Consider the following 13,502-nt stretch of genomic DNA (forward strand, 5'->3'; position numbering starts at 1 on the left):
CGACTCCTCGTTATACTATAATAATAACAACAAAACAAGAGAGGTCGGCAGTGACATTGTTTAGAAGGCTAGTTTAGTAATTTCACAACAGGAAACCTTTCTTGGGAATTGGGTAACCGCCTTTGAAGGCCCAGCGCTGGGCCCGGTCCGGCCCATCCCAGCCCAAATTTATTATTTAAAGAAAAGCCCAATGAACAAAACGACTGGCCCTTCAAAACTATTAGCGCCCGCACCGCCATTTACATGAGGCGGTTCCGTTAGTTTTTTTGTTAAGTAAACCTGTAACCGCTTTTTCTTCTTCTTCTTTCTTCTTCTACCCACCTCTCTCTCCTCCCTCTTCTCCAAGTAACTCTCTATATACATATATACGCATATATACATATATACACACAAAAATACTACTAACTCTCATCACCCTTTCTGTTTTGAGTTTTTTTCTTTTTTGAAATTTGGAGCTTTTTCGTTGTCAATCTTATAGAAAGTAGGAAATCTTAGTTACCCAATAATGTGCATGAATAATTAGTATTTTCGTATACACAAATTATTGAACTAATGTTTTGCTTTACGAATTCTCAGCCTCATCATCATCTTCATCATAATCCCTGTAAATTCTCTTCTTCTTCTTCGATGTATACCAATTCGTCGACCTTAATTCAACTGACTGTTTTTTTCTTTTGTTAAATTCTGATAGAATAGATACTTTTTTTTTTCTTCTTCTGTAAATCAAATTAGCTTTTTCGATACTTTTTAGTTAGTTATGGACTTTAATTCATCAAAACATGAGATTGTCGTTGATGATCGATTTTCCGAAGAGGGTAGTGGAGATTCAGCATCGGAGACAATTCAAGATCACGAGTCATCGTCCCTTTCCGATTGCGAAAGTGGGATCTCCGGTGTTGATTCGGAGCGAACCGGGTTCATCAATGGAGATGGGTTGGTTCGGTTATTAGAAGGAGACAGAGTACATGGTATCATTAAGAAGAGATTCGTCTCGAGTTTGGGTTCGATTGGAGCGAAAACTACAATCGTAGCGATTCACAGAAACACCCATTCGAGCATTGTGGGAGAAGCTCGGCTACATTCGTTTCAGATATTCTCGAAAGCCATGGCAAGCAAATGTGGAGGTAATGCCAATGTCAAGTTCGGTTGGTACCAACCTTCTTCTAAAGATGAAATCTCGAAGATCTTCTCACATGGCTTCGCTCAATTCCACAATCCTCAACATAACTATGGATTGTACGGTCACGGTCTCTATCTTTCTCCAGATGATTATCCATTCGAAAGGTAAGCAAGAAAGCAAAGCACTATTTCCTTTTTTTCTTTTAATTATTATTTTGGTAAAATGGTACGAATTCTTTTAATTATTATTATTATTTCTATTTTTAAATTAATTCTTATTAAAAATTCATGAACAAAATATGGGTAACTATTGTTTATTAAAAACAATTAAAAAAAACTTTTTCATGATGTTTCAGAAAGAAAAAAAAATTCTTGCTCATCAAGTTTATTGCGTGGTTCATTGTAGACTAAGTTTAATAACAATAAATAAAATATAAATAAAAGCTTTGATTGATTTTGTCAACTTATTTTGGTCTAATTCGGCAGAGAATATCATTATCGCGTTGACCATTTTGGGTCTCAATTGACATTTTTTTTATTAATAACTAGTTATGAAATTATGTATGAACGTGTTGTAATTTGATACAGTGTGGAAGGTTCATGCGTTGATGAAGACGGCATACGACATCTTTTGTTGTGTCGTGTAATACTTGGCAAATCTGAGGAGGTGCGTTTAGGTTCTCAACAGTTCCTTCCGAGTTCTGATGAGTTTGACTCGGGTGTAGACAATCTCTCTTCACCTAAAAAGTACATTATATGGAATACCCACATGAACACTTGTGTTTTGCCTGAATATGTCATTAGTTTCAGAGCTCCCATTTCCTCTAAAGGTTGGTAGTTTCACATTATGTCATTATCTTTAAATTACTTCACGTGGGTTGGTGTTTATTTTGGTTTTTCTGAATTGGGCTTCTGTTATTTTTTGTAGTTTCTGATAGGACCCAAGAGTCTTTTAAGAGACCCACTTCACCTTGGATGCCATTCCCAACTTTGATATCAGTACTTTCCAAGTTCTTACCTCCACGGCCTATTGCTTTAATCTCCAAGTACCATAGGGATTATAAAGTAAGTACTCTTTTGCTTATTTTGTTATATTTGTATGTCTTTTTAGTAGTAATCATTGTTTGCTTAGTGTGCTTGAACTTGATATCTTATTCATAACCTTTTCTTTGTTCTTTTTCAGGACAAGAAGATAGCTAGGAATGAACTAATACAACGTGTGAGAACAATAGCAGGAGATGAGTTGTTGACTAAAGTGATAAAAACCTTCAGATCAAAGGTATGAAATATGCTCTGTTTAAAGGCATGCCGAGTAATATTATTATAAGGAAATAATAAAGTTGTTGAAAACATTGTCACTATATTTTATTTGTATAGAATCTCTATACATATTTAATGTTTGGTTTTCCTTACACTTCCACTCAAATAGTTGGTCACGTACACAAATTTGAGGATATTCAGGGAACTAAAAAGATACACAAGTGATGTTATTTAACTTTGTTTATAGCACTATGAGAGGCAGCCAGTCTTAAGTCAACTTTATCATAGGCCTTTTTTGACATATATGGAATCCCCTTTTTCTTTTGAAATACTTTGATGCTCGGATTAACATTTATGCTTTCGGTTCTGTTGTTGTGGCCGGTGTGTAAAGTTGGTTACTTACTCATCAAGATAACAGAGTTCTACTTTGTTCAAAAATCCCATGACGTAGGAAGATTGAATTACTATGGAAGACGTGTGTATCTAGAGGAATATAATCGCTTAACATCTTAAGGAATAACATTAATAATATGTATTAGAACAAAGTATTTTTTGTCTAGTTGGTTTTTTCTCCTCTTTCCTTTATTCCAAGCCATGTTTTGATATTGATGTCATGATTTTCTTTTTCAATCTCTTGTTGAAGGATTGTCACTTTGTGAGTCTCGTATTAATTAGTTATGTGTTATGTTTTGTTTATGCAGCAACCAAGAGTACAGCAGCAGAGTAATGTGGTTGAGCACAATCAGAGCAAGAATAATTTGGGCAAGTAAAGTGAGAAAGAGGGGGTCCACCAGATGCTAAGAGACAAATTGAATGGCTCAAAGTATTTTGGCATCTTAGAAAGGTTTACTTGGTTAATAATATTGAAAAGAAAGCTTAATATGTTCTGTTGTAGTCTTCTCTTGAAAGTGAAAATGAAAAATAAAACATTTGTTGGTTGGTTCTTGATATACTAGTTTGTATTAGTTGGGTGGAATCAGTCTCTACCCTCTTCTAGAGCTAAGTACCTTTTAGGTATTGCTCTTTATTTTTCTCCCCTTAATCCCTTTAACTTGCTATTGCTACTTCTCAAGTGAACGAAGCTAAAGAAAAAAAAGAAGCGGGGAAAAATGGAACAAAAGATAATAAAAAAGTTTGTTAAAAAAGAAAAAAATAATATAAGGTGAAAAAAGTTGGAGTGTGCAAAAAGTCATTCAATCCAATCACAATAGATCGATTTAATTTTAATCGATCCAATAGAATCGGATATCTAATTATAATTGAATTGGATCGGATGTAAATTTTGAAAATTCAATCCGATCGATTGTTGGATCGGACAATTCAATAAATAATCGACCAAACCGATCTAATTATCATTCAATGTTCATCCAATTATATTTATATATTTTTAAAATATATTTATAATTTAATATATTTAATATATCTTATTTAAAAATATATATTAATTGATTTAACATATATTTAACATATAAGATTAAAGAAAAAAAGTCTTAGATTTAAAATATTAATTCTTATTTTTCTAAACGCTAATAAAATTGTTGTCAATACGTATTGAATAAAATTTATTTTTTAACAATTTTATTATGAGATCATGAAAATTAAATTGAACTAAACTAATATTTATTATAAATGTTGGATTATTAAATTTCAAATTATGTTTTTTATATATAAATTTTTTTTAATGAAATTAACTTAAATGGTAATTAAAATGGATTGGATAGATTTAATTCAACCCAATAAAAAATCAGTCACTGCATTCAATGAGTGGAACCGATCTAATCTAATACATTCATTGGATCATGAAAAATCGTATTTTTGCAAATGTCAGTTGTATATGAGAAAATATAAAAACTGTAAGCGTTTGCAGAAGCAGAAAGTAATTCTGCTACAGCAAAACAGAACAGGCAGAATATAAAAATATTTGTAGAAAAATAAATAACTTGACACAAGAGATTTATACAGTCCACGGGGCCACGCCCAGAGAATGAAATCAATTAATAAAGTATCAAAATTACAAAGACAATTGACTTAAACAAGTTTAGACTCCCTCTAAAGTATTGCCGCAATCCTTTGTAATCCACTTTATGAATCTGACTTCTTGAAACACCTTCAAGCCCGAACTCCCTTCGTCTTTGAAGTGTGAGTGCTTACTTCCTCCCGAAGTAAGGCTTCAACAAGTCTTCTCCCGAAGACCAAGTGCTTACTTCCTCCCGAAGTAAGGCTTTATCAAGTCTTCTCCCGAAGACCAATCTCTTGTTCAGTCAAGTAGTTCTTCACAACCTCTAGGATAGAGTAAGAACAGAAATAGAACAACTAGAACCTAGATGAACAACTAGGCTCTCACAAAACAAAGAAACACTCTTCTTTCTAAAAGATAAATGCAAAAAATGAATAATGGAATAGTTGATTCGAATGGCTGCTCTCTAGGCTCTATTTATAGAACATAGAAACCTTATAGACAACCACGAGTTCGAATCTACAGCTGTACAAAAACTTTCCTAAGAAAACACGATCTGCTACAACAGATTCGGATGCTGACGCAGCAGATCACACCAGAATCGGGAAACTTGTCAAAATCGGGTTCGATCTTCTATCAATGCTTGATTCCTGCCAAAAACAGATTAGATATTCTGATTGTATCAAGATACAATCGAAATCAATAAGGAAAAGGAAATAATCAAAGTTTCCCTAAAAAAAGACAACTTTCCAAAAGAGAATTTCTTCTCTTTTAAGAAGTTTTCAACAAAGGAAAGTTCAGCTGAAAGTGTAACTTTCCTAACAAGGAAAAGAGCAACTAAAAACCGAATTTATAAGGTAAGAATCCGAATATGAATGCACAACAATCTTACCATAAAAGGAAAAATTATTTTGTCAACTAACTTGCCAAAAAAGGACTTTACAGATTAGATCGGATCAGATCAAATAACTCAATTCGATTGGATTGGATCGGATGATAAAATTTAATATCCAATAAATAGTTAGATTAGATCGGTTGGGTCCAAGCGTAGCTTAGTTCAACCTATGGGCATTGTGCCTTTATTTGAATATGAGAAAGGATGAACGGCACCCACGAAGTGTTGTATCGTTTGATGTTGTTAGGCATAATAGTGTGTTGCTTATTACAAATTTCTTGCATAAGTGAAGGTTTTGACATATTTTAAATTTGATGTTTTAGACAACTAAATGATCCTAAAAAAGAATAATAATAACTATTTATTTTTAAAGAAAAATATTAATCTTAATAAAGAATAGCGGTCAGCAGTCAACAACGACAACAAATCAAAAGGACAACTGACCACTTTAATAATATAGTCATGAATAAAATACTATGCTTGGATAAGCATGAGCACTATTAGAAGATTGCTTAGCAAAACAAAGATAAACATTCTCCAAAGAAAACAATAAAGACCTACAATCATAAATGAGTAAGCCAAAACTACAAAAACATTTCAAAAGAACTATGAATAGCTTTAACAACAACCTAACAATTTGTTTCTACTATTGCATGAAAATTTAGATTGTTATCAACCAACTCAACACCTCGATCCTTCACTCCAAGAGCTTCAACCATCTCCACCTGTGATAGAGCTCCAATAGAATCTCGATCTACAAAAGAGTAATTATGCTTGCCCTCATAATGAAATGTTGTAGCATTTGTATTAACTTTAATCATATTATTCATTAGCTCATACTAGTGCTTACAGTTATCTAAAGAAGTTTGTGACGAGCGACACACCATTAATCAAAGAAGCTTAAAATAGAAACAATACTACACATAGTCGGTTGCTAATTTTTCCACACCAGCTCATTCCTGAGTATCTATCAAACTGGTGTACTCAAAATATCTTGATTCATGACTTCTCCTTTTTTTCGAACCTTCACTTCGACTAGGATTCTTACCATACCTCTTGTTCCTAGAATGACTCACATATGATTCCAAAACTTCTGTTTGTTAACTTGTTTGTTCGGGGGCAACACTACATTCGATTCGTTCCACCCCAAAGCCCGAAAAATTGGTATGTGTAGTTGTCTATCCTAAGACAGCAGGTCCATACACTGTTATACACTTACGAACGGAGCAATAGTCGAAGCAGAGAATTGAGGAGCTTGAGTTGAACTACTAACAGTTGTTGATGGTGTTAGAGGCACTCCAAAAGCATGGATATAAGCTTCTTCTAAGTTTATGAAGCCTTGGGCCATGAATAAGAAATCAAACAAGGTGTCAAGCCTCTCTATTTGCAATTCTCCTTATAACAGGGATCTAGTAGATATCCATGAAGTTAATGCCACCAAATTCATATTATCATTGACCTTCTTCTTGGCTGTTGGATCCATCATCCTTTGGATGTAATTATTGAGGCTTTCTCCCATTTGTTGTTTGATATTGGTCAATGAATTGATCTCCATGTCATAATCCTTTGTGGCTATGAATTGCTTTTTGAACATGGAGTTTAAATCATTCTAGCTACGGATGGATCCGGGAGATAATTTTTTTTACCAATCTTCAGCAGATTTTGACGAAGTTAATAAGAAATAGAGGTATTTTGCATCATCGCTTGCTTTTTCCACTTGCATCAATCGAATATATTTAGATAGATGGGCCTTGGGCTCCGCCCTGGCTTCATATAGTTCCTTCTGAGGCATTCTAAAATATTTTGACAAGGGTACCTCTATTATTTTTCTTACACATGGTTTTGGATCTTCTTCTTTTGAGTCATATACGGCCCCACTTTGATTTCGGGCTAGACGTTCCATGACATTAGTCATTCAACTATTTGGTCTTCTAGAGGCTTAGTGTTTTTCTTGGAATTCATGCCCATGAACTTTGTCAATAATGTGATTTCTGAGATCGTTTCCATGAGGTCTTTCCTTCTCGCCTCTAGCTCAATCTTTCTTTCCGTTTAACTGTTTCCGGAGGTCCTATGTTGATATATAGTCTTCTGGAATTGGGTGAACTTTGTCTACCCCATCGCTCTAGTTAACAAAATTACTAGGGAAATTTTTTCCATCCCCAAACGTTAGGCCTTTGTACCTGAGCATCAAGCCTGTCGTTTCGTGCAACTCTGCCTCGCAAATCAATCAGGCGGCCTGGCTCTGGAGCATTGGCAACCTTTTTTTTCCTAGGAGGTTGGTTGGTTGTGTTCTTGTTGTGCCTTGGACAATTTTGAGCATTCTTTTTTGTGGGTTCTCTCATGATACCTTTCTTTGTCACTTGTGGGATCAAAAGTTCCAAGATCTGTAGGATTAGCCTTTATTTGTGGTATCATTTTTTGGAGTAGGTTCATTCAAAATTTTTCTTCAGGAGCCTCGTTTCTTGGTTCAATCCTGTCCTCCAATCTTGCTAAAGTTTCTCGCATTTTACGAGAGAATTCTTCATGTTCTGTCAATTTTTTTTTATTTATTTCATCAAGTTCTTTGGCCATTCAAATGACTTCGGATCTGACTCATAATAATCCACTTCACTATTTTTATTTTTATACTCAACATAATGACAAGTATGTTGATGAAAACCCCATCAAAGAAGAAGGTGACCAAGAAGATCAAGACGATGATCCTAATGATGATGGTTACGACAAACTGGTGTACTCAAAATATCTTGATTCATGACTTCTCCTTTTTTCAAAGCTTCACTTCGACTAGGATTCTTACCATACCTCTTGTTCCTGGAATGACTCACATATGATTCCAAAACTTTTGTTTGTTAACTTGTTGTTTGGGGCAACACTACATTCGATTCGTTCCACCCCAAAGCCCGAAAAATTGGTATGTGTAGTTGTCTATCCTAAGACAGCAGGTCCATACATTGTTATACACTTACGAACGGAGCAATAGTCGAAGCAGAGGATTGAGGAGCTTAAGTTGAACTACTGGCAGTTGTTGATGGTGTTAGAGGCACTCCAAAAGCATGGATATAAGCTTCTTCTAAGTTTATGAAGCCTTGGGCCATGAATAAGAAATCAGACAAGGTGTCAAGCCTCATTATTTGTAATTCTCCTTATAATAGGGATCCAGTAGATATCCATGAAGTTAATGCCACCAAATTCATATTATCATTGACCTTCTTCATAGCTATTGGATCCATCATCCTTTGGATGTAATTATTGAGGCTTTCTCCCAGTTGTTGTTTGATATTAGTCAATGAACTGATCTCCATGTCATAATCCTTTGTGGCTATGAATTGCTTTTCGAACATGGAGTTTAAATCATTCTAGCTACGGATGGATCCGGGAGATAAATTTTTTTACCAATCTTCAGCAGATTTTGACGAAGTTAATAAAAAATAGAGGCATTTTGCATCATCGCTTGCTTTTGCCACTTGCATCAATCGAATATATTTAGATAGATAGGCCCTGGGCTCCGTCCTGCCTTCATATAGTTCCTTCTGAGGCATTCTAAAATATTTTGACAAGGGTACCTCTATTATTTTTCTTACACATGGTTTTGGATCTTCTTCTTTTGAGTCATATACGGCCCCACTTTGATTTCGGGCTAGACGTTCCATGACATTAGTCATTCAACTATTTGGTCTTCTAGAGGCTTAGTGTTTTTGTCTTGGAATTCGTGTCCATGAACTTTGCCATTAATGTGATTTCTGAGATTGTTTCCATGAGGTCTTTCCTTCTCGCCTCTAGCTCGATCTTTCTTTCCATTTAAGTGTTCCCGGAGGTCCTATGTTGATATATAGTCTTCTGGAATTGGGTGAACTTTGTCTACCCCATCGCTCTAGTTAACAAAATTACTAGGGCAATTTTTCCATCCCCAAACGTTAGGCCTTTGTACCTGAGCATCAAGCCTATCGTTTCGTGCAACTCTACCTCGCAAATCAATCAGGCGGCATGGCTCTAAAGCATTGGCAACCTTTTTTTTCCTAGGAGGTTGGTTGGTTGTGTTCTTGTTGTTCCTTGGAGAATTTTGAGCATTCTTTTTTGTGGGTTCTCTCATGATACCTTTCTTTGTCCCTTGTGGTTTGGAGTAGGTTCATTCAAAAAAAATTCTTCAGGAGCCTCGTTTCTTGGTTCAATCCTGGCCTCCAATCTTGCTAAAGTTTCTCGCATTTGACGAGAGAATTCTTCATGTTCTGTCAATTTTTTTTTTATTTCAGCAAGTTCTTTGGCCATTCAAATGACTTCGGATCTCACTCATAATAATCCACTTCACTATTTTTGTCGTAACCATCATCATCAGGATCATCTTCTTGATCTTCTTGGTCACCTTCTTCTTTGATGGGGTTTTCATCAACATACTGGTCATTATGTTGAGTTTTCTTGGCAGGATAGCTAGTTACCTTCGATGTATCTCCACCAATGCCTGCTTTTGCATGTGCAGTTGGAGTGTTTACATCATCCATGGGAGTGTCCCCATCACAAAGGCCAAATTTACCGATATTGGTTTTAGTGGCTACCATTGTTTTAGTACACAACTTTGGTATCAAGTCTTCCTCAACTCTCAATGAAAGCACCAAAATATTTATCGAGTTTTTTGAAAATCGATTATAATTATACTAAAGCTAAAGAAATAAATCAAAATAAAGAACAAGACAAGAGATTTTTACGTGGTTCAAGTATTAACGAGCTCTAGTCCACGAATCAATATTATTCAGCTAGAAAAGCCTTTGAGTATTACATAAGTGTTTGCCAAGTTTACGAACCCTGAGATTTGTCTTACCTTGTAAGAATTGAGATTCAAACCCTTTACATGAATGGGATTTTCATATATTTATAGGCTTAGGGTTCTTGTATGTAAACATTATCTACTAATGGGGTAAATACAAATAACATATTGACTTTGAGTCTATCTAGTGAAACCCAACCCATGAAGTGTTGATCTTTTACTGACGTGGATGCCACGTCATATTGATAGTTGTCAAAACGTGTCCTATCTTCGTGGATAATAAAGACACATAAATGTTTGATTGGCAATTTACTTATTTTCTCATTCAAAATACCTAATTTTTCTCAAATATAATCTCATAAATAAAGTCTTGAATTGTGGGATTTAATAATAAATGTACAAGATACTAAGCTTGAGGAAATAAAGTCTTGAATTGTTGAATGGAAATTACAGCTCCAAAATCAACTAAAACTAGCCATCCTAGAATAACATTGTAGGTCGTAGCACAACCTGCTACCAAAAATGTGTAGTATTTGAAGGTTGAGATTATATTGCTTTCAGCTAAACCACCATTTAGCGTAGCTGGAAGTTGATTCATGTCTGAGCTGATTCTTGCCTCCGTTGCCACATTTGCCACTTTTTTTTAGTTTGGCGAACTTTAGAACAATGATTCTCCAACCAAACTAAGGCTCACCTACTACAATTGAAGGGCATGTTCTCTCATCTTCGGAAAGGAAACCTGTCAATTGCTGAATATGTCGAAAAGGCCCAGGCCACCGCTAATGCTCTGGCCATAGCATGATCGCATGTCACTACTCAAGATCTGGTTCTACAACTCTTGAATGGTCTTGGACCAGAATTTGATCTAGTTGTATCAGGAATTACTTCTCGTAGTGACCATCTTACCTTTGAGGAAGTTCAGGCCCTCTTGCTATCACATGAAACAAGGTTAGAACATCACAGCAATGTGATAGACTTGTCTCTCAAGATGCAAGCCAACTTGAGTGTTAACCCATCAAGAAATGGAAGATATAATGGATCTGCTAGTGGACAAAATAACGGTGTGGGTCGTGATTCTGGTCAATTTTTTGGGCGTGGTGCTGGATCAATATTATTGTGTCAAGTGTGCCTTCGGTTTGGACACACAACCATTGTTTGCCACTACCGATTCTACAAAAACTTTGTCACTCCCAAGTATGGTAGTTCTTCTTCCTTTCAAGCCTTTTTAACTGAAATTGATTCTCCTTTTTACCACTACCATGCTCCCTGACATTGGTGATGATCTCTGGTATGTGGACACCGGAGCTACGAACCATGTCAGTTGTGGCACAACTAATTTGGAATCTACTACACCCTACCACGGTACTGAAACACTGGTTGTTGGTAATGGTAAGCAATTACTAATTTTGTATATTGGTCAATCTACTATTTCCTCCTCAATAGATTCCTCTCCTTTACAATTAAAAAACATTTAACATGTGCCTTCCATTAAGAAAAATCTTGTTATTGTTTTCCAACTCACCACTGATAATGATGTCTATCTTGAATTCTATATATCCTGTTGTTTTGTAAAGGACAAGATAACAGGGACCTCTTAAAGGTAAAGTAAAAGATGATTTATACCAGCTTGGGGATGTGTCCAGTCCAGCTTTACAATGTCATCTTACCACCACTTCTAGGGAATACAATTCTTGTTGTAATTGTTCTTGCTATTGTTATTCTAGTGTAATATTAGAATCTTGTAATCTTCAAGAAATAAATAAAAGAACTTTTGATTTGTGTGATGTTTCTCCACAAGTTTTTTCTGTCTCTAATTTAATGACATTGATTTTTAGAACTCTAAAATTGCCATCATACTGAAAATACTTTGGTCAAATTGTTACCACATATTCCTGGCTCAATAAATGCATTACAGTTTTGTAATGCTAGTCACCAAGGAAAAAGTCACAAGCTCCCATTTTCTATGTCACACAATAGGGCCACTCAACCTTTAGCACTCATTCATACTGATCTAAATACTATTTCCATGTTGTGTCTAAAGATGGATTAAAATACTATGTCCATTTCCTTAATGACTATAGAAGGTACTGCTGGATTTTCCCCTTTACACAAAAAAACCAAGCCTTTGAAGTGTTCATAAAATTTAAGTCTTGTTGAAAAATAATTTAATTTTCCAATCAAAAGTGTTCATGCCGATTGGGGAAGTGAATATAGACCTTTTGCACGCTTCTTAGCAGATCAAGGAATTCATTTTTAGCATCATTGCCCAAGAACAAGTGAACAAAATGGTCGTGCTGAGCGCGAACCCAGACATATTACAAAAATGAGTCTCACTTTATTGGCTCGTGTCGGTTTAAGTATGGACTACTGGTGGTATGCCATGGCTTATGATGTCTTCACTATCAACAAACTTCCCACACTTGTTCTTGGCAATATTAGTCCATATGAATGTTTGTTTGGAAAAAACCTGATTATAACCACTTGAAATCCTTTGGTTGCAGCTGTTATCCACATTTGCGACTCTATAATGCTCATAAACTTGAACTGAAGTCTCAACAATGCTTGTTCTTGGGGTATTCCTCTCATCACAAGGGTTATTTGTGTGAACACCCTAATGGCAGAGTTTATATATCAAGACATGTCACATTCAATGAGGGACATTTTCCTGCATTCTCAAGCAGCAACAGCTTCTCACAAAACTAGGTAAACCCGTTATCTCAATCCCCTAGCTTCAGTTTTCAAACTATTGTTGCTCCTACATATACTAACTCTGGTTTTGTGCATCCTAATGCTACAAATAATGATGTGGTTCACGAGGACAATGGTTTATCAATTCCTACTGTTACACACCATACAATGACCATACCTACTATAGCTCCCACTACTTTAAACACTGACACCCATACCCCACCTATACCTATAGCACCACCAAATACCAATTCAATACTTGCTACAACCATAAACACATTAGCCAATGACACGCGTACTCCACCTACACCTATAGCACCACCAAATACCAATTCAATACCTGCTACAACCATAAATACATTAGCCCATGACACTCGTACCCCTACTCCACCTATAAAACCAACAAACACCAATTCCATAGTTGCCAATGTCATAATCTCATCAAACATTGATACACATGCCATTCCCATAACTGTTTCAGTCAATACAACTACTCCAACACCCGTTGCACAAACCAGCAATCCAGCCACAAGTCTAATACTTGCTGCTGAAACCAGTTTCCCTGTGCCAATCTCTTTCAATGATAGCACCTCCATACATGTCCCATCCACTGCTGTCAATATTGAAGCTGCCAACACATCTACTACTACTATTCAAGCTTCAGCAAGAACACATACTATGCAGACCAGATAACTAAGTGGGATAAGGAAACCTAAAGCCTATAAATAATGCCACAAAATATCCCTTACTCGAGTCTTTCATTCCCTCTGAACCTAAGAACAGAGCTGCTGCTCTCAAAAATCCAAGTGGTTCAAGGCTATGAA

General features: G+C 35.7%; 1 protein-coding gene across 1 annotated transcript; it reads left to right on the forward strand.

Moving 5' to 3' along the window:
• The first annotated feature begins 204 nt into the window (after window positions 1-204).
• LOC115710231 (probable inactive poly [ADP-ribose] polymerase SRO5) lies at window positions 205-3,329 on the forward strand. Its single transcript, XM_030638579.2, has 5 exons — window positions 205-1,284; window positions 1,708-1,949; window positions 2,048-2,184; window positions 2,303-2,398; window positions 3,081-3,329. The coding sequence occupies exons 1-5, from the start codon at window positions 758-760 to the stop codon at window positions 3,147-3,149; spliced, it is 1,071 nt and encodes a 356-aa protein (XP_030494439.2). The 5' UTR covers window positions 205-757; the 3' UTR covers window positions 3,150-3,329.
• The last annotated feature ends 10,173 nt before the right edge of the window (window positions 3,330-13,502 follow it).

Source organism: Cannabis sativa, chromosome 3 (assembly GCF_029168945.1).
Source record: "Cannabis sativa cultivar Pink pepper isolate KNU-18-1 chromosome 3, ASM2916894v1, whole genome shotgun sequence".
NCBI classification, from domain to species: Eukaryota; Viridiplantae; Streptophyta; class Magnoliopsida; order Rosales; family Cannabaceae; genus Cannabis; species Cannabis sativa.